This window comes from Monodelphis domestica, chromosome 7, assembly GCF_027887165.1.
Source record: "Monodelphis domestica isolate mMonDom1 chromosome 7, mMonDom1.pri, whole genome shotgun sequence".
In the NCBI taxonomy this organism is placed as follows: Eukaryota; Metazoa; Chordata; class Mammalia; order Didelphimorphia; family Didelphidae; genus Monodelphis; species Monodelphis domestica.
In genome coordinates this window covers 206,437,995-206,465,848 of record NC_077233.1, presented here as the reverse complement: position 1 = coordinate 206,465,848, position 27,854 = coordinate 206,437,995, and the positions used below count along the sequence as shown (strand labels likewise).

At 37.5% G+C, this 27,854-nt stretch overlaps 1 protein-coding gene across 1 annotated transcript in view; it reads right to left on the bottom strand.

The window, feature by feature from the left end:
• The window catches only part of PCSK5 (proprotein convertase subtilisin/kexin type 5), a gene marked incomplete at its 5' end in the record, with an annotated part of 595,445 nt that overhangs the window by 177,302 nt on the left and 390,289 nt on the right, over positions 1–27,854 (bottom strand). The window contains 6 exons of the mRNA XM_056806299.1: positions 10,238–10,353; positions 12,489–12,618; positions 13,340–13,437; positions 21,486–21,570; positions 23,167–23,360; positions 24,810–24,912. Of these exons, the coding sequence (XP_056662277.1) occupies positions 10,238–10,353; positions 12,489–12,618; positions 13,340–13,437; positions 21,486–21,570; positions 23,167–23,360; positions 24,810–24,912 (726 nt within the window). The remainder of the gene's footprint in view (positions 1–10,237; positions 10,354–12,488; positions 12,619–13,339; positions 13,438–21,485; positions 21,571–23,166; positions 23,361–24,809; positions 24,913–27,854) is intronic.

The following is a 27,854-nucleotide window of genomic DNA, read 5'->3' as shown; positions in this document are numbered from 1 at the left end:
CACATTTTATAAATGAGAACAGGGGCCAGAGAGTGACTTACCTACAGTCACAATAGCTACTTGGGGAAGGGCAGCATTAGGACCAGGGGATTCTCTATGGCCCTCTATAATAGGACTATTTCCAATAAAACATTTAGAAGAATGTATAGAGTAAGTTCTTTAAAATACTTGAGTGGTCCAGGAAAAAGTGGATCCCAAAGCAAAATATAGAAGAGTTCTTCTCCAATTTAGAAAGGAACATTGTTGTTTCTCCTGTTAATGGAGGTAAGCAATGTGGAGCTTATTTTACTGATACTTAAAATCTTAAAAAGGGACAAGTCTAGAAATATAAAATAGAACATTTTGTCCTTTTACAGTATGTGCAGTGATCACATGGGTCGGCCATAGGGTTTCCAAGGAGTTCTAAAAGGTGGAGGGATGACATTTAACTATCATTCATGGATCTGGCAAACAATAAGTACCAAAATGAATTGGGGGCTCAAAAGGATGTAGACAAGTCAGAATAATGGGTTAAATCTAAAAAAGATGAAATTTAATAGAGCTGAGAATAAAATCCTGCTTTTGGATTAGAAATCAAAAAAGACCTTGGAGGTTTCAGGGGACTGCAAACTCAAATGAGTCAACAATGCAGTAACAGACAATTGCCTCTGGACCACTGGGTAATCTTAATACATTCTGTTTCTGTGTGGAATTAAACAAGTTGGAATTTCAAAGCACTTGGAAAGTGTCAGATTCTAATTATTTAGAAATCAAATCTTCATAACTGCAAACTAAAGAACACTAGTTATTTTACTGAAACCATAGATTGATGGCAACCTGGTCTCTTTTGGAGTACCACAGAGATCTACGATGTTCTGCATTTTTGTAGTCAATGGCTTGAGTGAAATCATGGATAGTGGATTTACCAAATTTTAAAACGGCACAGTCTTAGGAGAGATAGAGAAGAGATAGGGTGAGATCATTAGAATCTAGAAGATCTAGAATAACGGATTAAAACTAAGAAACATTAAGTATATTTAGAATTAACATAAAATCCTAATGACCTAAAAAATCAGCTTTAAGTACACATTTGACAAGACATGATATGAAGATATTCTGTGTGTATGTATGTATGTTTAAACAAGTATTATTTCAAATCCCAAGTTTTAAAGGATTGTAAGCATAATTTGAGTCAACAATGGGGCCCAGAAGTCAAAAAGCTTATAAGTGCTTAGGATACATTAACAAAGCTTATTTTCCTGAACAAAGAAGATGATGGTATCATTATATTCTTTCCTAATCAGATTGTGTATGGGGTGCTCAGGGAGGAGTAATATCTTTGGTATGGAGGGCTTGTCGTGCCCTCCTAGGGCAGCTCTCCAGTCTCTGACCCTCAACTGACACTCAGCTCTCACTTGTGGCTCCTAGTAGCTGCTAGCATGCGGCAGTGGCCACACCCCGGGCAACGGCTTTGACAGGCCGGCTAAACCTTGTGAGGGTAGCCATCGGGTCATCGTGGACCCCTGGTGAACTAGGTCTTTGCTCACCCAGCATGTGAAGACTGCTTTGGCTGAACAGATGGAAGAAACCAATAAGAAGGTTCAACGGCTGAGATGGCGATACAGCAAGGCACTGTGGAGTGCTTAGGGCGTGTTGGAGCACAAAAGACAACATGGCCATCCAATGCAGCTGAGGAAGTCTCCAGATGTAACGACTTTTCATGCCACTGGACCCAGGCTTCCAACGCCGAGAGTGGGACTGTCTCTGTGCATCGACTTTTCCACTTAAATCTTCATGCACAAGTGTCTTTGTGCACAAAAACACACAAAGACAATAGTCATCCTTGGTTACCAAGAGACTACTACTACTAATCAGATTGTGACTGGAGTATAGCATTGTGATCAGTTCTGGGAGCCATTATTTTTTTGTGAGGACATCACTAAAACAGAAGAGCAATTGGAATGGTGAGGAACTTCCAAGCCAAGTCATATAGAGATGATTTGAAAGAAGTAGAAGTGTTTTGTTTTGAGAAATGTAGATTTAGGAGAAATGGGATTGTAGTCACATCTTATAGATTAAAAAATTGGAAGTTGGGGACAGCTAGGTAGCTCAGTGGATTGAGACCCCCCAGGCACAGAGATGGGAGGTACTGGGTTCAAATCAGATCTCAGAAGCTTCCTAGCTGTATGAACCTGGGCAAGTCACTTAACATCTGTTGTCTAGCTCTTACCACTCTTCTGGTTTGGAACCAATAAACAATATTGCTTCTAAGATGGAAGGTAAGGTTTTTTTTTTTTTAATTAGAGGTTGTGTGGAGGCTTACTGTGCATGGTCCTAGGGAGCAAAATAGGACCAATGGAATGAATTATAGAAAAGTAGGTTTTGGACCAAACAGTTCAACTAGTCTAGAAGTGGAAGGGTCTCTCTTGGGAAGTGACAATTTTCCCATCACTAGGTGACTTCAAGTAAAGGCTAGATAATTATTTGGTGGGATCAGAGAGGATGTTGTCAAGGGGATTTGTGTTTCAGGTTTAGGTATAAGGGTACATGGTGTCACATGTTCCTTCTAATTATGGAATTTTGTGTTTCTGTAGATATCAAGTTTATCCTTATATCAACTTGGGGATTGGAAAGGAGGAAGGAGTCATTACTACCTTTTTTTGTGGATGGGAAAATTGAGTTACAAGTCTACTAACTCATGTAAGATTCCACTGAAGGTCAAGAACTTATTTAGAATCAAGTACTCCTTTTCCAACTATGATGAGGAAACCCACATTTGTTGCCTTATTTTCCATTCTCCAAGGCTCATGTCTTGTCCATCTCTTTCTAGGTGGTACAGAGGATAGTGTTGGAATTGGAAGTTATGAAAACCAGAGTTCGAAGTCTGCCCAAGACATTTATTTACTATATGAACCTTGGCTAATTACTTAACCTCTCTTAGCCTCAGTTTAGTAATCTGAAAAACAGGGATACTAATAGAATTCACCTTATAGGGTTGTAGGCATCAATTGAGACATCTGTAAAGCACTTTGCAAACCTTAAAGGATTATATAAATGCTCTTATTGTTATTCTCTTTTCTATTTTACTCATTCCTATAAGTTTTAACTACTACTTTTAAATTGTGGGTGATAGCCAGGTCTTTATCCCCAGCTCCAATCTTTCTCTTGAACTGTAGTCCTGAATTTTCATGTTTCCCATCTCAGTTCTCAAAAACAAATCTCTCACTATTACCTTCAGCTCATTGATATAGTGGTTTAAGCACTGGATTTAGAGTCAAGAAGACATGGGCTAGAATCCCACCCTATATTCTTGTTAGCTGTATGTCTCTAGGTAAATCACTTGACTCAGTTTCTGTAAAGTGAGGGTTTTTAGACTAAAAGACTCTAACTTCCTTTCCAGCTCTAAACCTATCATCCTATGATCCCCACTGCCCATCCATAAGGCAGCAAGGCAACTGGGTGGTGCAGTGATTAGAGCTCTGGTTCTAGAGTCTGGGTGATATCTTCCTGAATTTAGTTCTGGTCTCAGACACTCACTGGCTGAGAGACCCTGGACAAATCCCTTTAACCTGCCTCAGTTTTCTCATCTCTAAAATGAGCTGGAAGAGGAGATGACAAGCCACTTTAGAATCTTTGAGTCATGAAATCATGAGCCATAAGAATCATGAGTCATGAAGAGTAGAACACAACTGAAAAACTGACGAGTGTTTGCAGCTGTTGACTTTTTCTCATTTTTCTTCCTCAAGTCACAAAGTATAGTTTGGAGGTATCAAACTTGCTACCACTTGTACTTGTAGACCAAACTAGCTTAAAATGTAATTGGAGAATGTTTTATCAAATAAATAAAAATTCAACAAAAATAATGTGAATTTGGGGTTTTCTAAGTTAATATGCAGCTGCAGGGATCTATTTCTACTTGGTCACGATACCACTAGTTTAGATATTCCATTGAACCAAGAATTGAATTAAAGGGACCCTGATTGGACAATAAACTAGACAAGACTGCTTTATTTTACCATATAATATGGTTGACACTAGAGTTGCATTTTATCCAAAGTTTACATTTGATTATCCATGGTTAATCTTTGGGCCTTACTTAATGTTTTTGGTTTTACTAGCAAGTCAGATGCAAGGAAATGTCAAAATAATTTTGTATTATATATTAACCCATATAAATATATATATAAAATATACACACATATCCATAACTTTTCATGCATTATATTTTGTTGTTGTTCATTTGTTTCTGTAGTGTCCGAATCTTCATGATGCCATTTGGGATTTTCTTGGCAAAGACACTGAAGTGGTTTGCCATTTCCTTCTCTAGCTCTTTTTTATAGATAAGAAACGGAGGCAAATGATATTAAGTGATTTGCTTAAGGTCACACAGCTAAGTAAGTTTCTGAGGCCACATTTGAACTTATGAAGGTGAATCTTACTAATTCCAATTCTGGCATTCTATCTGCAGTCCCATCTAGCTGCCCATGAATTTTATGTATGTGTGTAGGTATTTATATGAATATATGTATATGTGTAGAATGCATGTTATTTCTAGCAACTGACATATGCTAGGTAAGATGATTTTTTTCAACCTCTTCTATCTTCTGATGGTGGTGATTAAGGACAGAGGAATATCTTTTAAGAAGCACAAGGGGGGGGGGAAGAAAGAAAATGAAGGAAAAGCTATGGAATTTTAATAACATGGACACCAGCCTCTGTATAATTATTTGAGAACAAATAGAAGGGTTTTTTAAAAATTGAAACAAATCATGCCTGAGGCTTCTAGAGAGTTTTGAATGGTCTGCTTTCAAGAGGTTTGAGTTAGAGATATGACAAATCTTTCTTTGTTTCTTTCTTCTCTTTTTCTTTCTTTAGCCCCTTCTTCATTCCTTCCTTTCTGCTTCATTTCAAATTAAACTCAAAGAGAAAGGACCTCCCCATCCCTCCAAAACCACCTCCCCTAAAACATGGTTTATAAACAGATCAAATGAACAGGAACTCAGGTTAATTTAATAGAAAAAATAAAATATGGAATAACATTGATTTTGGCCCGTATCAATTACAACATTTCTACTATATTTTACAAAAAACAACTGAACATTTTACACATGTACAGTATTTTGTATCTCAATAAAAATGAATTTGGATTTAACAATGGGTTGCTAGTTTAAAAAAGAAAAAGGAAACAGTGAATATGAATTTGTCTCTATAATAATGGTAGAGGCATTTGTTAAGTATCCAAACAAATTCTTTGCTATCCATTACATAATTATATCTCAATTATGAATATATATTTATACATAATATATATAAAACATTAACTTAAACTTTGAAAGCATTATGTTCTAGTCAATAATGTTATGTAGAGAAATGAGGCAGTGACAGACTAGTCATTAAACCAGTATAAATACACTCAAAGTCTGAATGGTTACTGGGAAATGAAATGGGTATGGGTAGGGTTCCATAGCTTTCACAGTGACTGTGCTTTTCCTAAACAAACTGTCATCATTTATTGCCTTTCCAATCACATCAACTTTGAGTTCCAAATGATTATAAACCACTGTAGTGAAATGGATTCTTCAAATAAATGAAAACAAAACTTTGTCGGTTTGTGATATTCTCTTGACCTTATTTTGTGCTCCCAGTTACATTTGTCCACAGTTCTAGACAGGTGGGTGCCTGCAAATTAAAGACTGTGCATTGTGCTCTTACAGGTTTCATCTTTGCTGTCCTAAAGCCAGATGTATCCTCCAGTAACATAAAGTGGAAAACAAGTTAATGAAACCCGTTGCTTCTCTAGCTCCTCATGAGTTGATATATGGCTTGTTATCATTTTAATGCCATTTAAAAATATAACGAGTATGTAATTATTAATCTTTTTTAAATGTAGCCTCATAGTGATAGAGCACCACCAGAAAAATACATTCTGTCAGAGCACTGGGACACCAAAATGGCATCCTGAACTCTTAGATGGACCCTTTAATGTTGGATTCCCCTATTTCACCAGAAAAACAGACTGATTTTTGACTCCTTATTTCATTTTTTTCTTACAGACATAAAGACCAATAATTCTAAGGAGGCAAGGTGTTAAGAAGCAGAGAGCAGATTGCTATTTGATAGCAACCAGGTTTTTAAAAAAAATAACTTCTTTCATACCAACTTAAAAAAAATCCAGAAAAATAAGGGCACAGTCGGATTTTGATATGTTAAAAAAATTTAAAAAGGAAAAAACTTAAAATCCAGCTAGGTTCCCTGAAATATTCCTTTCAATTTGTAGAAATCTCTTCAAACTCAAGAAACTTGGAACTGACAACAGGTTGTACTTGGCTTCTTCTAATTTTGTCAAATGACCCGGAACATTTTTTCCCCTCTGATTTTTAGTTTGCTGGTTTCTGTGATATGTAAAAGAAGTCAGTGAAAACCCCAAGAGAGGAAATGCCCAGGAAACTGGTGACCACGATAGTGCTCAGGTAAGAACTAGATCATGACAAGGTTGAAGAAGAACAGATACGAGTTATAGGATAACAGAATAAGAGGGAGGTACAATTATGCCACCAACATACTACTTTCCAGATGTATTTTCTTAAGATAACAAAAGAAAAAACCAGCACCAATGAATTATTTAACAGATCAAACTGGGCACAAACTTGAAAATGATTATACTGTTCATTAAAAATAAAGGAAGTTAAAAAAAAGCCCATTGATACTAAGAAAATCCCTCTATTGTATACCTCCTAGTATGTTTGGTCCAATTTAGAAAGATCATTTTTACAATCGTTTCTCACCATCAGCCCCACTCTTCACTAATATTATAACCAGATTAAATTCTGGAAAAACACAGATTAGTATGAGGATGTAGATACCATGGTCTATAATGCTAGTATCCTGGGGGTAGAGGAGGTTAGTGAAGATGGCTCATGGTCACATCTTCTAAGAACTTCTTCATTCGGTGACTAGGTTGACCTTTCTGTTCGATCATGAAACATGAACACACACTGCTCAATTCAAAAGTATTTGTTGAATGGAATAGAACAGAATTTATGTTAAAAGCTTCCAAACTGATACAATAAACCAATAGCAGCAAGCTTGCCCGTGGTGAAACCCAGGCAGACTATTCCATCCATTTACTTCCATATTTGGCTCTCATTTCCTGCAGAAGGAAGTCATGAGCAGATCTTTCAAGTAAATTAAAACAAAAGAAAGGGGAAAAAAAACCCAGCACATATCACACGAAGTAAATGGCAATGGGTGCGTATCAGTTTTCACCTTGGAAATAATTCTGGTCAAGAAAGATGCAAGATCTTCATTCTGCACCATCATTGCTCTCTCATGCTTTCTTCCTGAAGTCTACTCCCAACTCCCACCCTCAATTATGCACACACACACACACACACACACACACACACACACACACACAAGCACACATGCGCACACACGCACACAGAAAGACCACTGGGAGCATTTATTCCGTTTTAATCCACGTCAACCCGTAGAGTACTCTCGAAACATGTCTTTCATCATCTCAGAGGGGAAGCAGGCAGAAAAAGAGAGGGCAGGGTGGAGGGAGGGAAGGGCCTCCGAAAACAAGGAAACCCTGAAGTTGACAGGAAATCAAATCGTTAGTTTAACCTTCAATTTTGGCATCAAATGCTTTGGTCACCACACAATACTGACTCTGTGATTCTGGGCGCTTAGCACCAAGTGCCCAGTTATAAAAGGTAGGCTTGTTGTAGTTTTTTTTCTTTTTCATTTAAGTTCTGACAAAACAGTTCACCATCTCCCTGCACAAACTTGAGAGAGAGAACAAGAGCAAGAAAAGAGAGAGAGGTGGCTTTCTTGTTTTTCTTTTTCTTTTTTTTTTAATAATAATAATATGGATTAATCTAGAAGTCTACAGGAACAGAGGAATTCTGGGTAGTGGCCTGATCAGCCTTGGTATGTACAAGTTTTACAACAGAGTTGCTGAAGGACCTTCCGCTGACAGAGGTTGTTTTTTTTTACTAGCATACAAAAGCTGCCCTCGGCCCATGATTCTTCCGTTGCTTTTCCAGGAATGGTCAGCAAGAAAGGGAAGGGAGTTGGAGACGTAGACAGCATGGTGTGCACCCATGGAAGAAGGTTTTGATTGGTCAGAGAGGTAGATTTGGGGAGGAGGGGGTTGGAAGAAACCATTCAGGAGCAGTCAACAAGAAGGAAATTTGGTCCACCCCAAGTGATTTCAATCAACAGCATTGTGTTTCAAGAAGAGATATTGCAGTCCGACAGGGAGTGTGATTGGTATCCATTTTATGAAAAGGAAAAACAAAAACAAAAAAAAAACAGATTAGAGAAAGGATAAATTAGAAATCAGTGATAAAATACAGCAAAGAAATTTCATATTTTGAATTATCTAGAGTCAAAGAATTTGCAGTTATTTGTACTTGAAGAAAATAAACAAAAAAAACCATGAATTCCAAATAGCAAGTGCAATTTGTCTTGGAAAGTCCAATGTCTCCAGTGTTGTCAGCTCTGAATGGTTTACCAGATGCAAATGATACAGCTTCCCTTTTCACTTTCAACTCCAGGGCAGACCTCACACTGCCCTCTTGCCCAAGTAAGGACCTTACCAGCCCCCCAAGATTTTTCTGGCTTAAAACATATTCTTACCAGCTGAGGTACATTCAATAGCCAAGTGAGCACCAGTAGTTCAAAGAAGGACAATGCAAATGGTATGGCTTGGCTTTTCAAAATCTATTCATAGTCCTGCTTTCCTGTAGCCCAGAATAACCTGAGTTTGGCCCAGACAGGTTTGAGAAGTGGCTGTCTTCAAATTCGCATGGCTGTTTTGGCACTATATTTCTCTAAAGAAGACAGAGCATCTTTCTCTGTACTCTGTGGATGTAGAGGAACCTTCCACACTCCCTTCCTTCTAAGCCTTCTATTTTTTTCCTTCCCTCCCTCCCTCCCTCCCTTCCTCCCTCCCTCCCTCCCTTCCTCCCTCCCTCCCTCCCTCCCTTCCTTCCTTCCTTCCTTCCTTCCTTCCTTCCTTCCTTCCTTCCTTCCTTCCTTCCTTCCTTCCTTCCTTCCTTCCTTCCTTCCTTCCTTCCTTCCTTCCTTCCTTCCTTCCTTCCTTCCTTCCTTCCTTCCTTCCTTCCTTCCTTCCTTCCTTCCTTCCTCTCTCTCTCTCTCTCTCTCTCTTTACTTTTTGCCTTAGTAACAATTCCAAGACAGAAGGGCAAAGGGTTAGGCAAATGGGGTTAAGTGACTTGCCCAGCATCCCACAACTAGGAAGTGTCTGAGGCCATATATGAACTCAGGTTCTCTTAACTCCAGTCCTGGAGCTCTATCCACTGTGCCAGCTAGCTGTCCTAATTGATTTGTTTCTAGGATGACATCAATATATGGTACCCTGTGGCAGGCATGAAAGTTGAAGGTCACTTATTTCTACAATATCCTTTGATGAAACATTGCAAAACACTGTCAATATAACTATATGGGCATAAAATCAAGGTCCCAACGTGGGCAGAATATGTCTATATAATAGAGGGGAAGTTCATGATAGAGTCATAGAATGTCATGACTAGAAAGAGCCCTACAGTCTAGACACTTTGTTCAGAGAAAAGTGAGGACAGAGAGAATATTGCTTATTCAGTCATACAACCACATCTAATATTTGTATGCAGATAATTTCATGACTGTACTCTTTCATTTTCATTGCTTTACTCTTTATGCTAGCTGACTATTCCACTACTCTTTTGCTTGACAATCGGAGAATTTTGCTACATGTTCTATATGCATAAAATACTAAAGAATATAAGTCATTTAATGGGGCAGATAAATGTCCTAAAACTTAAACACCAAAGAAATACTTATTTTTTGGACATGTCAAGATATGCAAATGCTGGAAACCAAGGAATTCCTGAACCAGGATTTTAGTAACAAAGAAACCTATTTTCTCCATTTCCTGGGTTACACATGATTCAACTACCAGCAGTCTTCCATATTTATGGAAGAAACAAATTTATCTTCTATTTATAGGTAAGAGTTTTCATTCATTTTATCATTTTATAGCTTAAATTATTCTGTGATTATGAATGACAGCTAAGAATAACAGTGGAAAGCTTTTATATTAGTTGCTGACAGCACACTTTCAGACTCTGAAAAAACTCGATCTTATCAGCCTATCACCCCTTTGACAATATTTAAACTGCATAAGGTTCCCCATCATAATGATCATGCTTGATCACAAGAAAGATCAAACTAGGACTCCAGCACTCACCATCCTTACAGATTGCTCCAAGGATGCAGGCCCCTGTATCTAAGAGATAATTACTAGGGCAACTGGTACAGTTTCTGTCTCCAGGACCACTGCAGGCCAGACAGCTGGCAGCACATCTAAGAAACAATATAATGACTTATTATCATTTCATCTTATACAAATCTTAGGAGAAGACAAGCCTAATGACACCTCCCCCATATTCATCCCTTGGAGATGACACAAATTAATTTCTTAGGATAATTCAACAATATTACAGGAAACAAAGCAAGTAAAAATTTCCTTCATGTTTTAGATGTCTTGCATATTTAAATCAGAAAAATAGGACTTTAAAGTCTCAGAATCAGAAGCCCATTATTATTCAATAAGCATTTATTAAATGCCTTCTATCTTCTAGGTGCTATGGATATAAAAGCAAAAATGAAATTAATCCTGTCCTCCAGGAGCTTCTATTTCACTGGGGAGAAACAACATATATTCAGATAAGTAAATACAAAAAATATGCCAAATAGTCTACAAAGTAATATAGGGTCTTGGGGAGAAGGCACTAGCAACTGATGAGATCAAGATAGGCCTTGGAGGAAAACTTTATAGGCAGCTTGTGATTCTATAAGGTAGAAGTGAGGAGAAAATATATTATGGGCATGGGGAAGGAGCCTTGGCACATAAACATAGACCTTGCTATTTGAAGTCTTTCTTGATCCCCTTGGCTCCTGGAGATCTCCTTCTCCCAAATACCTTATAATTATTTTGTCTTTATGTTCTATATACTTTTAAAAATCCATTCTTTCTTAGAATACTGTATTGGTTCCAAGGCAGAAGGGATGTAAGGTCTAGGCAACTGGGGTTAAGTGACTTGCCCACAGTCACAAAGCTAGGAAGTGTCTGAGGCCATATTTGAACCCAGGTTCTCCTGGCTGCAGACCTGGCTCTCTATTTATTGTACTATTAGACAGACCCATTTGGTGACTTAGACACTATACTACTAAATATTACAGGTATAATTATATTCATTTTTAAAAACTTTTATTTTCTATCTTAGAATTGATACCAAATATTGGTTCCAAGGCAGAAGGGTGGTAAGGGCTAGGCAAATGGAGTTTAACTGACTTGCCCAGGGTCACACAGCTAGGAAGTGTTTGAGGTCAAATTTGAACCCAGAAACTCTTGTCTTTAGGCCTGGCTCTCTATTCACTGAGGCACCTAGCTGCCTCTCTGTGTACTTATTTATAAACTTATTGTCACCCTGTTAGAATGTAAGTTCCTGAAGGGCAGGTACTATTTCATTCTGGTCTTAATATCCTCCCATGTTTAGCTGGGTATATAAACAAACATTTATAAAATGCTTAAGTTTTTTCCTCTCCTCTTAGGGGAAAAAAAAACCCAAACACTGATGGCTCTTCCTGTAGCCTACTTCACCTTGACATCAGCTTCATTGTCCCCATAGGATGATGACAACCTCTCTGAACTCAGTGTTTAGCATCCTCATACCTGGCCATCATCTCTCCATTCTAGCAATTCTGAACCATTGGCTAACATTGCTCAAATGGCATTCCACAGACATCCCTGCCTATGACAGTTTCCATCCTTCTTAACCTAATTTCCCCCTCCTCAATATTCCTTAAGATCTACTTGACTTAACTTAACTTAACTTAACTTAACTTAACTTAACTTAACTTAACTTAACTTAACTTAACTAACAACTTAACTTAAGATCTACCCACCCTTTCCACTGCTGTTCTTTGGAATACCCACTTGACAAACTTGTTTTCTTCTTAAGGTTTTCACTTACTCATTCCTTCAACCTTCTTACACTTATACTGAGACCTGGCTTAATCCTAACCTGAGTACAAACCTGGCCACCATCTTCAGCACTGGTTGCCCTATTACTCATTACTCTCCTGTCACTGATTCATTTGGTCACATAGGGAGAGTTGGAATGTTCTTTATTTTTCATCGTCCCTAACAGATTCTTCCTCTTCTACTATTGGTTTGTGCTTCGTATTTTATTTATTCCTTAAAATAATCCTATGAAGTAGATGCTATTTTTAAATAGTGGGTTTTTAATAAATGCTTATTGATTTAACTGACAAATTAAAATAAAAGACATGGTTCTCAACCAACGCTTCTATGTCAAATGTTTATGATTGGTTTCATCATTTAAAAGTCCCATTTCCCAAAGTGTTCCTTAAAGAAGAGGGTCCTGTGAGGAAGATGGTAGCTGAATAATCTTTGAAGGGGAAAATGGGCTTACCTTTTGCAGGATTTGTAGCCACTCTCTAAGGAATGGTCAAAATAATAACTGTTACTGCAGCTCTGCACACATTTCCCATCTTCCATGAAGTAGCCCTCACTGCAGGTAATGCATGTATCGGCTCCTGCCCCTTGAAGTCAAGAGAAATAAGGAAGCCATCATTAGGACATCTTCATCACAGGGCTCAGAACAGAACCGTTGGTAAAAATAACCTCATTCAATCAAAGGGCTGTCACAGAGTTTCAGAGAAATGCATGTTTTGCTAAACAACCTCAGTAGAGATATTTACTATTCCCAGTGACACTTTGTAAGTCAATATTGCTATTGGTTTTTCTTACTGGAATTGAGTACATTTCCTGCTTAAAACATGAATAGTAAATACCCATCTCTCAACAGAAACACACAACTGTTAGAAAAGTGGAGAGCTATGTTTAATTGTTAATTTAAATGTTAATCCACAATAGAACCAGGGAGGTTATGCTATGGGGTTCTCAGTGAGAAAGTTAGATTAGACAAGTGCACAATTCTAAGGCAATACTCCCAGAAACCATCCAAACACCATAGATTTAGATTTTGAAAAAAAATGCAAAATATCTTTAGCCTCTTCATTCTTAGACGAGGAAACAGGTATGGGGAGATTAAGGGGGGGGGGAGGGCCAAGATATGAATGCAGTGATTCCCAATTCTAGTGCTCTTATCTCTGTACCATGAAGTCTACTTTCAGATGTCCCCAGCCTTTACTGTTTAGTTTTTCAAGACAATTTCCCATGTCATATCAACAAAAGTGGTGCACAAAACCAAAGATGTGCCAGAGTAAGAATGACCAAATCCACTTTCTTGGGGGCACCTACCTGCACAGGTAGCACAGAAGCGATGGCATGGCTCACAGTCCTTTCCACTGTAGTATTTCCCATCTTCACAGGTGACTGTACATCTGGATCCATGTAGGCTGGCACAGAAATTAGAAGTGTCATTGAAAGACCACCATGAGTAAGGCAAAGATATGACAAAGGGAAGACTTGGTCTACAAGAAAGGAAATTCATCTAACAAAGATGGCTAGACTTTTAATCCAGCCATAGCACTGCTGTGTTTATACCCCAAAGAGATAATGAGGAAAAAGGCTTGTACAAGAATATTCATAGCTGCACTCTTTGTGGTGGCAAAAAACTGGAAAATGAGGGGATACCCTTCAATTGGGGAATGGCTGAACAAATTGTGGTATATGTTGGTGATGGAATACTATTGTGCTCAAAGGAATAATAAACTGGAGAAATTCCATGGAGACTGGAATGACCTCCAGAAGTGATGCAGAGTGAAAGGAGCAGAACCAGGAGAACTTTATACACAGAGACCGATACACTGTGGCACAATAGAATGTAATGACTTCTGTACTAGCAGCAACTCAATGATCCAGAAGAATTCTGAGGGACTTATGAAAAAGAACGCTATCCACATCCAGAGACAGAACTGTGGAAGTAAAAACACAGAAGAAAAAACAACTGCTTGATTGCATGGGTCGATGGGGATATGATTGGGGATATATACTAAATGATCACCCTAGTGCAAATAATAATATGGAAATGGGTCTTGATCAATGATACATGTAAAATCCAATGGAATTGCTCATTGGCTATGGAGAGGGAGAGAAGGGAGGGGTAGAACATGAATCATGGAACCATGGGAAAATATTCTAAATTAATTAATTAAATAAAAATTTTCAAATAAAAAAATAAAAATACTTTAAAAAAACAACAACGATAGCTCGGTCCATTAATGTTTTGTTGTACGGAAATCTCACCAATATTCATCTCTGCTTCTTAACATTTTGTATCTTTACTTCTAATGATATACAAAGGCATATATGTGGTAAGTGAATTTATATTAAGGGACCTTATTCAGAAATACTGTTCATTAGAGCAGGGGTCCCCAAACTGCAGTCCCCTGAGGCCATGTATGTGGGCCCCACTGCACTTCTGGAAGGGGCACTTCTGTCACTGGTGGTCAGTGAGAGGAACACTGTATGTGGCGGGTGCACAAAGCACAGTGTCACTCATGTACAGTACTACTTCCAGTGACATAATCCTTTGTGTGGCACCTTGTTCTGAGAACGAGGTGCCGTGCAAAGGATTATGTGGCTGCACAATGGAAGATGTGAGCATGGTGAGTGGCAATCTAGGGGAGGGGATTCTGTACTGAGTATACTGCACAAATTTAGGGTTAGGGTTAAGTCCGACCCTCTAATGGTCTGAGGGACAGTGAACTGGCCTCCTGTGTAAAAAGTTTGGGGATCCCTGCATTAGAGGTAAGTAGAAATTAGTTAACATCTTTTGACCCTTAGATTTTTTTAAACCCTTATCTTATGTTTTAAAAAATCAATACTAACTATGGATTCTAAGGTAGAAGAATGGTAAGGGCTAGGCAATTGGTGTTAAGTGACTTGCTCCAGGTCACATAGCTAGGAAGCACTTGAGACCAGATTTTGAACCCAAGTCCTCCTTCATGTCTCCAAGCCTGGCTTTCTAACCACTGAGTTACCTTGTGATCCCTAATACAGAGATTTTTTATAAGATCTTTCACAAATACAAAAATCACTTCACCCAACAACTAGTGTCAGAGGCAATATATTATACCTAGATTGACCATGTAATAATTTCTAGGTAGAAGACAGGGAAATCTATCTCACAGAAAATTCCTAGGAGACAGGAAAGTTGGATATATAATATTCAAAAATTTAGTTTATTTATGGTTTGGTTCCTATTTAAGTGAATGGTTGAGGGAGATAATCCTAAACAGCAATTTCACTGAAAAAGATCTTGCTGTTTTATGTCTTAGAATTGATACTAAATATCGAGTTCCAAGGCAGAAAAGCAGTAAGGGTTTGGCAACTGGCATTGAGTGACTTGCCCAGGGTCCCACAGCTAGAAAATATCTGAGGCCAGATTTAGATCTTGGAGTTTTAGAAGGCTACCAGCAAATGTAACTCTAGACTGCAATAACAAAGCAATAATAAATAGTAAGCCTTCTGAAAGAGACAGTCCCATTGATCTCTGTCTAGGGAAACAATAGCTCTAGTATTGAATTAATTTATAAGTATATTTTAGAAAAGATCTTGATATGCTGGAGAGTATTCAGAAAGGGTGATCACCAAGATGGTGAATGGCCTTAAGATCATGTTATGAGAGGATCATTTGAATAAACAGGGGATATTTAGTTTGGAGAAAAGATGTGTTGAGTGGGTCCTTAATAGTCACATCAAGAGGAATTAAATTATTCTGCTTGGTCCCAGAGTGTAAAGATAGTAGCAACTGGTTAAAATTGCAAAGTTAGTGTTTGACTTAATGGAAGGAAAACTTTTCTAACAACTAGGATTATCTAAAAGTGAAATGGGAGGCAATGATCCCCATCCTACCCTATCCACACCTCTTACCCTAAACCAGAAGTATATTATAGAGGGGAAGATTTTGACTCAAGTTTGGGTTTTACTAGATATCTTTAAGTCCCATTTTAACTCTAAGCATTTTGTGATTCAGAATAGTTAGGGCAGAAGACACAGAACTACCTGCTAGGGAAGAGGTGTCATATCTTGGAGTTGGAGTCAGAAGAACTGTTTGGATTGGCTTCTAAGACTCACGTTGTAGTCTTAGTCTTAGGCACGGAGGAAATATTCATCTCTTAACTAGATCTTGAGCATTTAGAAGTCTATAAGCTACTGTGATTTTAGAATTTTATTAAAGAGAAGAGGGGCTAGGATTCAAAAAGTGATTATTATTTAATTATTTTAGTTATATCTAACTCTTTGTGATCCCATATGGGTTTTTTTTTGGCAGAGTAAATGCAGTGGTTTGTCATTTCCTTCTCTAGCTCATTTTAAGATGAGGAACTGAGGCAAAGATGGTTAAGGGACTTGCCCAAGATCACACAGCTAATAAGTGTCTGAGACCACATTTGAACTTGGGAACATAGTCCAACTGGAACCAGACAGAATACATCTGGAGTACTGTGTGCCCTATACATACCTCAAAGAGTGGGCAAAGAAAGTGCTTTATTATTTATTATTATTAAGTGCTAATGAAATGAGAACTATGACTGGCTCACCCTACTTATTTTTAACTTAGTTCTGAGCTGGCAAGGAAACTCCTATTGACCCCCTATGTAGTTTATTTCAAGAAGAGTCTCCAAAGGGTATTGTTGAGGAAGCTAAGTAAGAAAAACATTTGTCCTTGGGGTGGATGGTTCTATTCTTCAGATCTGAAGGTAAAGGAAGAAAAACAGGAAAGAAGGAGATAGATCTTAGTATTTCACATAATTTTGATATGTGAAAATAGCATAAAAACTGCTTTGAAGGGGTGAGGGGAGAAGGTATGAGATGAACCTCACTTTTATTTTATACAAAGGAAGAATTCACACGAATATATGCACCCAACTTGGTGTAGAAATACATTAAACTCAACAGGAAAACAAGTGGGATGGGGGAAAAATTGGATGGGAGGGGGAGCAGTTAAGAGAGGGAAGATAATATCAGGGAGAGAATCCTAATAAGTATAAAAAATTTCCTGATCTGGAAGGAAGGATTAAAAGAGGGGGAAATGGGGGGAAAAAGGGGGAAAAGAGGGGGAAACAAAAACAAATTAAAGTATAATGGAGTGTTCTAGAAGGCTTTTTAAGCAATCAAGAAATGACTAAAAATGATCACATATAAATGTGATGGAATATTATTGCTACAAATTATAAAAAATATTGGTAAATTTAGAAAATCCTCAGTAATATGAACTGAAACAGAGTGAAGTAATTAAAACCAAGGGGAAATGTATACAAGGACTGCAATAGTATAAGGAAAAAAAACTTTGAAAGATGACAATTCTGATGAATGCAGTGATCAGTCAAATTTGTAGAGAACCTAAAATGAAGCACATTACCCATTTCCTAAAAGAGGTAAGAGATACAAGAAAGCCACATACATTTATGGACATAGACATTATGGGAATTTGTTTTGCTTTGCTATGTTCATTTGTTATATTTTCCATTTTTTCTCCTCAGTTTTTAATTGAGATGGAGGGAAAGCAATCACAATATTAAAAAAAGGGTCACTGAAACATTAAAAATATATTGAGGGGGCAGCTGGATAGCTCAGTGTATTGAGATTCAGGCTCAGAGATGGAAGGTCCTGGATTAAAATTTGACCTCAGACACCTCCCAGTTGTATGACCCTGGGCAAGTCACTTAACCCTCATTGTCTAGCCCTTACCACTCTTCTGCCTTGGAACCAATACACAGCATTGATTCCAAGATGGAAGGTAAGGGTTTAAAAAAATTACTGAAGAGAACAGAAAAAGGCCATACGGAAGCAAATAATTAGCATAGGTTTTAACGTAACATGCACAATTTTTATAAACTTAAGTGGTATGAAATGAAGAATTATAGTTTCCTATAAAATTCTCTTTTTGTGTTCTGATTTTATATGGAAGGGGTTGTGTGTGTTTAATTTTAAAAATTTTAAAAAGAAAGATAAAAAAACACAAATACCTTCAAGGGGGAATACATTCAATTGAGAGGAAAATAATATATGTGGATAAATAAATACAACATAAATACAAAGAAACTTCAAGAGGAAACACTAATACTTGGAAGAAACTTTTAGAAAATTATTTTGGTACTGTATTTCATTTTACAAATTAAGAAACTGAGGCTCAGAGATGTGGTATGAGTTAGCTCATTAATTGACCCAGCAATAACTTGAGACTTTTTCCACTATACCACACAATCTTACCTAAAAGGAGGTAAAATCTTGTTTATTTCTATTTGGTTTCAAAGAATAGGAAAAACCTCTCTCTTCCCTTTCAAAATATCTTAAAAATAGAAGTCATATTTGATTCATCACAAATTTCTCAACCTAGTATTTAAGAATATCCTGAGCCTGGCACCCATCTGCTTGATTTGGCTTTTATTTTCAGCCTTATTTAACTTTATTCCCCTTTAAATATCTACATTTGACTTCCTTTTCTGGCTCACTGTCTTGCCTGCTCTACCTCCATACTGGCTGCCTCACCTTCCTGAGAATGACTCCATTCTGGGGTCAACAAAATCACTTTTGAGTTCCCAGTCTCACTGCTTACTTCCCTTCAGGCTCAGGGTCTGCACTGACCTCCTTGCATCCTAAACATGAAGATCCTCACTCCTCTTTTCCCAGATACCTTCTGTGTTGTTTTCTATTACAATAAGAAGAGTGACAGTTTTGTTTTGTTGTCTTTGTGCATCCCACAATGCATGGTATGTCTTTAATGCACAGAGTATGTCTTTAATAAATGCCTGTTCTCCTCTTTCTGGCTCTCTGTCTCTGTCTCTGTCTCTCCCTCTGTCTCTGTCTCTCTCCTCTCTTTCCCTTTGTCTCTTTGTTTTTCTTCCCCTCTCCTTTCCTCCTTCTTTCGCTTTGTAACTGCCTCCCCCCTTCCCTCTCTCTTTCTCTCTGTCTCACTCTTCCTTTCCTTCTCCCTCCTCTTTCCTTTGCCTCTCCACTCCACTTGCCTATTTAGCATGTTACCTCCCACATCCATACTACACATTGTCTCATATCCCAAATGAGGAAAATATTCCCTTCCTCATCTCCATCTTTCAGAAAAATATCTTTTGTCTTCTCTTCAAGACTTGGCTCAGATGACATCTCTGCAAAGCCTTTTATGGCCTTTCTAGTTGAAGATTCCTTGCAAATTAGCTTATATTGGATCGTCACAGAAGAATATGAAGTTCTTAGAGGGTAGGAGTTACCTCATGTTTTGTCTTTGTATCCTCTGTGCCTAGCATACTTAATAAATACTGGTGAAATGATCATATCCTTGAAGGTACAATAGTAAATGACTGGAAAATCCACTATCGTCCCAGGGCTCTGGATCTCTGAATTCAGCCAACTGCTGCTTTTCACACAATCCCTTCCATCTCCAGGCTTGTGGCTTTTCCACATTATCCCTCTTGCTTGGAATATATTCTCCTTTTTACCAGCATCTCTCCGGATCCCTGTCAGGCTTTGGTCATGTAAAACTCCTACAGAAGGACTTTCTAGACCCTTCTCAGTGGTTAGTACTTTCTTTTCCCTTCTCAAGTTACACACCCAGCTATTTACAAATTAGATTCTCTCCACCAATAGAATTGAAGCTCCCTAAAGGTAAGCTCTATTTTTTATCTTTGTTTTTTTATTCTGGTTGAGGAAGATCCATGCTTTGACATAGGTACTTAACAAAGACCTCTTGAATTCCATTGGGCTGTTGTATTTTTTTGAAAGCAGCTTTGGGTTCTCTCTCCAACAGAAGTAAATTAGTCATGTGCTCTGCCTAGAGTAAACCACTCTATATAGGCCTAAGAAAGATTGGACAATATTCATCATAGCCTGCACTGGGCAGTGTTATAACCCACAATAAATTCATGCAAATGAAATCAAGTATGGTTAAGTGCAGAGCACTGGAAAAGTTGGAGTTGTACAGACTGGATTCAAATGCTTCCTCTGCCACTTTCTGCTTGTGTGAACTCACTTATCCTCTGACCCTCAGTTTCTTCATTTTGAAAATGAAGAATTGGATTAGATCTCTAAGGCTCCTTCCAGCTTTCATTCTATGACCCTGTGACCGGAGTTTGAGTCTCAGCTCTGCCAGTTACTCCCTAGGGTTTCTTGTGTAAATTATTTAACCTTTCTAGACCTCAGTTTCCCATCTATAAAATGAGAGGCTGCAATAAATAATTTTAAGGTACTTTCTACCTCCAAATCCACACTCCTATGAAATGTTAACAGAAGAAAAAAATAGATTTCATGGATTCATTGAAACTAACAGAGTGGTTTTCTAAAACTGGTCAATATAGAGAACTTCTTGCGTAGACACTGATATCAGAGAGGTAGACTGGTGAATATCCTTTGAGCAAAAACCCATTTATTGAAAACACCTATCCAGAGAAAGAGATGCCTAGGTGGTGCAGTGGATAGAGTAGCAGGCCTGGAGTTGGGAGAACTTGAGTTCAAATATGGACTCAGACACTTACTACTTGTGTGATCTTAGCATATCACTTAACCCAGTTTGCCTCAGTTTCCTGATCTGTAAAATGAGCTGGAGAAGAAAATGGCAAAACACTCCAGTATCTTTGCCAAGAAGGCCCAAATGGGTCATGAAGAGTTACCCCAAACCAAAACAACAATCTAAAGAAAATAACATAGACACAGGAGGGTGATGGCCTAAATCTTGAGTATAGGCTCTTAAAGCTACAACCTAGGAAAGAGTTCATCCTCCTTGATTTAAATAGCATGATTACTTTGTTCATTTACCTATGTTTCAGCAATGACAAAAGTCACCAACTAAAGAAAAAACTTTATCCATGGACAGCAAACTTATATAAGCCTATCACCTGATAATGGAACCAGGCATAAGGTCCCTAAGATAGAGTAATTAGATGTAAGAAGAAGCTATGAACATATTAGTTATATACTCTACAAATGTGTTTGAATTAAGCACATTTTGTAATTTTTTCATAAAAACACAGTTTAAGGTGGTGATTTCCATTAGGTACACTGACAAGGCATGCTTTCTTACACAGAGACAATCAATCACAGGAAGGAATCAAGAGAATTAATGCAATTTCCTGGCTTCATTTTTACAGCAATCAGTGACTGCTACACTATAGGTCAAAAGAACAAAGGATGTCTTTTAAATGTTCATTTACCTTATTTACTAGTATTTTTCTTTTTTTTCAGTGTATCTGTTTATAATCTGAATGTAATAGTATGTGAAAAGCATTTTGCAACCCTTAAAGTGCTAAATAATGACAGCTATTATTAAATTCCATCTTACAGGTGTCTCCTTTAGTCATATAAAGTAGCAGAAAAAATGTAATGGCTACAAGGTGCTTTAATAGTGAGGTAGTGAGTGTATATATAGAGAAATATTGTCAAAGTGAGATTAGGCAGTAATCTTTTTAAAAAGTGTACGTCTAGCTATTGAATTTATTTGGCTATTTCTTACCTTAAGCCATGTCTGCATTCAGTGCAGTTCTGAGAATCAGTACAGGTCTTACAGTTTTCACTGCATTTCCGACAAAGGTTTTTAACTGATAAAAAAAAAATTAGGTTAAAAATCAATTCATTGATTTGACTCAACAAAAGTGAGGGTAAATGTTCTAATACCTGATATTTTCTCAATATCTTCCATATCAATATGAATAGGAAAAGGTATGGAAAAAGACCATAAGCTTACTAATTTCATTATTATTTCCCATCAAAACACATTTTAAAATTTTAGTAGAAGTTTTAATAGAATAGAATCTTTTGATTTTGAAAAGGCAAGCTTATTCTGCATATGTGTTAAAAGCAGGTCATGTAGCTGTCTGTTAGAGGAAAACTCCTAGGAAATTCATGAGTCAAGGTGATGTTTATGATCCATATTAGAAACTTAAGTTGTTATCTTTTTTGGCTTAAAATTCCTCCCCCCCCCCAATTACATGTGGAAACAATTTTTTAATAATTATTTTCTAACATTTTGCTATTCAGATTCTCTCCCTTCTTACCTTCCCACTCCCCTAGGTGGTAAATGGTCTATTACAGGTTATACAATGCTTTCATGAAATATATATTTACATTTTCCCCATGCTGTGACAGAAGACACATATCAATCGTACAATAAAAAACTCATGAAGGAAATAAAATGAAAGACGGCATGTTTTGATCTGCAATCAGATTCCATATTGTTATCTATCTTAAGTAAGACCTTATATACCTGGTAGAAATTGTTGCCTGACACTGGATTCTTTTTAAAGAATAAAGAGTTGGACACAACTGAACAACAAATTGTACCTATACTGAAAGCATCATATACCTTTTGGTCTATTTAGGACGTGTCTATTTAGACCTCCTTAAAATAGGATGATTATAATAAAAGATGAAAACAAAAAAGAATCATAAAGTAAGAAAGTACAACAGCCACAAATGTGAACATTTTGATGTTGATCTAAATTGTACTTTAAATTATCTGACTGTGTCTATTATGTTGGACTCTTTTAACTCTGGATACTTCCATATAATGATCACATTGCCTCAATGAGACTCTGCTTTCCTGAATGAAATAATGATTTTATGTATCTTTCCTTTCCCCCTACTTGTAATTTAATTCTCCTCTATACCAATCACTTGACTTTTCTATGTAAGGAGAAATAGGTGGGAATTCCATTCTATTTTTCTATTAACTGACTGCAAGGGTTACTGTGGCATTGTAAGATGAAGTACAGTTTCCACCCACCCAATTTTGGATGAAATTAAAGGAATTTTACTACCCAGGAGACAAGAGAGATTCATGTGGTTTCTTGTATGAAGATTTTTAATTCCCTTATGCCATTTTTTAAAATTAGGTTTTCCACTTGGTCAGAAAAAACAGAAACATGAAATTTCAGGGTAATAGATACTAGTTTAGATTATCTGCAAGGTTGGCTTCCAGTTTAACACTTTTAGGTATTGTGCCCTGATCTCCTAAATTTCTTCCCCCAAATCCACAAAATCCCAAGTCCTTCAAAATCCCCCAAATGACTAACTTTTGTTTAACACTAACCAGATGATAGACTTCATGAAAGAGGAATTCTCTTTCCTTAAGCCTCTCCTTTAAATATAAACCCAATATGTTCTCATTTGATCCCAAACAAAAGAAACAAACTTACTCATATCCTGGTAAAATCCATCTGGGCAGGTGGTGACACAAGCATTGGTTTCTTCATTAAGGAAGTAGCCATATTTGCAAGACAGACATTGGTTACTATGGCTTCCCATACAGGACTCACAACTTGGGGCACATTTCCTACAGCGCTTCTTATCTGCGTGGTAGTGACCCGGGGGACAGCTTGAAACACAGATTCTGGAGCATTGAGGACAAAAAATGCAAAAGTTGAAATAACCACTAATTCTTTGCCATGTAGTCTCCTTATATATGATTATCATCTTGCCACCCATCTCAGCTCCCAAACCCAGTTTTCATCCCCATTTTATTATGTTTCTTTGCTCATGTACCTAACTGTGATTTCTGAAAACTTCTCCATCCTGGTGTGCTCATATATTTAACAGAAAGGAGGGATATAGCCCTTTGGTTTATCTTCTGGTTTAGTCCTTGCTTTAAATCCATCAACCAATCAACAAACATTTATTAAGTGTCTATTAAGAAGCACCTCAATTGAGTATGAGTTAGCTAGGTCAAAGGGAATTTGGGTTAACTAGGGATAGGAAAAAGAATGTTGTAATTTCAAATCCCAGCTTGGTCACTTTTTGATATTGGGCAAGTTATTTAATCTCTCTAGGCCTCAGTTTCCTCATCTGGAGATGACAACTCTGCATTATCTTAGTGTTGCTTAGGTTTACAAAGCTGTTTTGAAGATTAAATGAAACAATGTCCATAAAGCATTTTGTCATAATGATATAAGCTGTTATTTTTAATAACATATTATCAACACATTTGTCAAGGAAAAAGGAAGCTAAGAAGAGGCAATGCGTTTAAACCTAGTGAGTGGGGTGATGCCATATGAAACATGAAATGAAGTATTGTTGGAAGCAAATTTCTCTCTCCATTATGTTGCTTTTTTAATGTCATCTCTCAGTGACCTGGAGTTCACAGACCACAGACTACTGAGTAAATTCAGGTATAGATAAACCCTTAGAGAAAGGAAGTTGAAGAACCAAGGAACCAACGAGATGGGAAACTGATCCCACAGGCTCTGCCCAACTGGGCAGCCCAGGCAAATTAAGAAACTATGATTGGTTCCTGTGATGTGACATGTGAGAGCTAGTGGGTGGGAAAATCGCTTATAAGTGGTGACCAAGAGGTCTTTGGGGTCTTCTGGCTGGATCATGGAGAGTAGAAGGAACCCTTGTCAGAGTTAGCTACAGGCCTTTCATGGTAGCCAATAGATACGAAAGCTAAGTATCTCTCTGCCTCTTTCCTACCTTTCCCTCCTTTTATTACTACTACTTTGATTCAATAAAGTTATTAAGCTACTATCAGCCTCATAATTTTAATTATGATGAAGTGAAGTAGGAATTATGATTTTATCCTTGCTTTCTTCATCTGTAAAAAAATAAGCCCATCTGTCTGATGTAAGGATAAAATGAGATAACATGTCTTTAGAGAGCTGTCATCTTTAAAGCACTAGAGAAATGATGATGATGATGATGATGATGATGATGATGATGATGATGACAACCTATCATACCTTTTTCTTGAGAGGTAGGTAGTGGGAAAATATTTTCAAAATTTTCCATGTGGACAAGCTAAATTAAAGCTTATGAATCGAGTGGCATAAACAATGAAACTTACCTTGTATTGTTTTTCAGCTTGTAGTAATAGTGCAGACAGTCATTGCAGTGGTCTGGTCCTGGCCCATCACATCCTACTTTACTGCACTCAGGGTCACAAGGCCCTTTGGGAATCCAAAAAGAAAAAAAAACAATTCAACACATTTTTGGGCTGTGATTTAAACAAAAATCCGATTGGCCATTACATTCTCTCTTAGGATCAATCTTAGACAGAAGTGTAGCAAAGGCTGGGCAATCAGGAATAAGTGACCTCCCCAGGGTCACACAGCTTGGAAGTATCTGAAGCTAGTTTTGAACCCAAGTCCTCCCAACTCTGGACCTGGCACTCTATCAACTAGGCTACCTAGGTGCCACTAGGGTGTGATTTTTAAAATAAGTTAGCATTTCTGTTGCCTTCATGTAGCTTCTCCTGAAATCAGTGAAATTGTTGGTCTCAAGAAAAAATAAGCCTTTAACTTTCTTGAGAAGGTATTTATGGCCTATGACCTAGGTTCCATAAAAAAGATTCTGGCCATTCATTGATCATGAGAGTCATTGAGGTGAGACATCTAGGTAGCCCAATAGATAGAGTACCAGGTATGGAGTTGGGAGGTCCTAGATTAAAAATCTAGCCTCAGATACTTTCTAGATCTGTGACCCTGGGCAAGTCACTTAACCCCAATTGCTTAGCTCTTATAACTCTTCTGTCTTAGAACTGATACTAAGACAGAAGGTAAGAGTTTATTCCCTCCCCCCCCAAAAGAGTCAATGTGGTGCACTGGCTATTTTTAGAATAACAAAAACCTGGGTTCAGGTCCTATCTCTGACATATTAAACTTAAGCAACACTAAGATTGAAAGGTACAGATGAATTGCCACTATTTATCAGTAAAGGGAATTTTCATACCGGTGTTGCTGGACCAAAAACACTGACATCAATAAATTTTCAGGATATGTTGTAATTATTTAGGCTGTTCAATATATAGAAGTGATAACACTGACAACAATAATATATTTGGTATATAAAAAACAAAGAAATGTAGGAGAGAAGTAAAGTTGATGTTGGAACAGAAATACAGCTATTGCACAATGTTTGTCTCCTTTGAGGTTAGCAAAGGAACACAAAAGGCTTCAGTGAGATTGTGGTGAACATAAAACGTTATTATGACATTTGGCACAAATTTATCGGCATCTAGTCTTGGATTGCAAAGCAGGAACTTTAGGCACAGATAATATATTAACAATTATATCCCTGCCCACAGGCCAATGGGCAATGCAACAAAGAAAAACTACAAATAAGATGAAAAATAAAGCAGCAAGGCCAAATCACCTCAAGACTTAGGACCTGCTCTCTATGAACTTACTCGCTGCATATTTGCCTGGCAGAGAAGAGAGCACATGAGAGGCAAAGGTACTAGGCAGGAGGATGGGAAAGGCTTAACTTCTTTCCTACAGAAGACGAATGACTTTCTGATTAGTGGAAAAGATTCTAAAGCCATAAACTAGTGATAGAAAAGTCCTTGTCCTTTGATCTCTTTTTCTAGATGTCCGTAATTGGGAATCTTTGGTTTTTAAATTGCTGAAGTCCTTCTCAGATCTCAAATTCTATATATAATCCTACAATTCCTACTAGTGTTCTATTACACTTGGTAGAGAGGAAGTGAGTATTAACAGTGGTTCACCAAATAGTTTACTTCAAGCAAGAGAAGGGTACATTAGGATCTCTCTTTTTTTTTTTTTCCCTGCCACCAAGATACAATGTTCTTAGAGAATTGGGAAACTTCTCAGTTGGAGGTAACCTCAGAGGCCTTGTAGTCCAAAATGTATCCAACTACAAATTCCTTCTATAGCAGCACATCCAAGTAGTCTCCTGCCTTGCTGGAAGACCTACAGAGAAGAGAAGTCCTTTCCTTTCTGTTGAACAATATACACAAGGGAAATTTCTCATGTATTGTTTTTTATTTTGTACTAGTAGTGCACACAGATTCTCTGTCCATAACAGATGAGCATTTCTAATTTTTGGACAGCTCTAATTGTTAGTAAGTTTTCCCTTGGGGGGGGGGGGACTTAAAATCCCTTTCTAACTTCCCACTGTTCCTAGTTCTGCTTTCTGGGGCCAAACAGTGCTAGTTTAGTCTCTCTTCTGAGTGACAGACCCTCTAATACTTGAAGATGCCTATTATGTCCCCTAATTCTCTTCTTTTTCAGGCTAAACATTCTCCATTCCTCTTATGGAGTCATAGGATCTTGAGGTCCTTCCCTGTTCTAGTTGTTCTCCTTCATAATAAGCTTCCTAGAATATCCACGCTCTTCCAGAGTACTCAGAAATGTGGCACTTGGAGTGCAACTACTAAGTCCACAGAGAATCTCCAAGGGCAGTCTGAAATGTAGCATATATTATATTATGAATATTAAAAGTCTCATATAAGATCTGAAAGGAAAATTGTCATTTTTAGATGTTAAAGAGCCTAAATAATCTTATCCTCACTAATGATAGCTATTATCTTCCTGCATTGTTGTCTTACCATTCCAAAAGTCCTAAGTATAACACATATTATTCCTATATTTGACACTGCTTTTGAGGTCTGACAAATAACATCTCTCTTCTGTGGGAATGAATTTCAGCTTAGCTTTGTGTCTCATTGACTTGAAAAGCTTGTGAAGGCAGTGTGATTGAGGCAGAACCTCTGTGATCAGATGAATTAGTAAAGAGATCTAGATAAAGTTAGGTTAAATTCTTGAAGTCTTGCTGACTTCTGAAAAAAAAGATGGAAAATAATCAGAGTTAGCATTTAAGCACTAGGACAACTACAGAGCAAAAAGGTCCATGGGTGGATCTAATTTTTCCCTAGATGACTAAGGAAATAGGAGAAGAAAAGGTATTCCTTAATCTTAGCTATGAGAATTTGGTAGTCATTCCAGTGCTTTCCCTGATTTGTCCATTCTAGCATCAAAATAACAACAAAATAATTTAGAGTATGCTAAGGAAGTCAGCTACTTTTATGTATTACTATAGTTCTGTAAGTTCAGTTCAAGTCCCAAGAAGGTGGAACAAGGAACAACAGGTC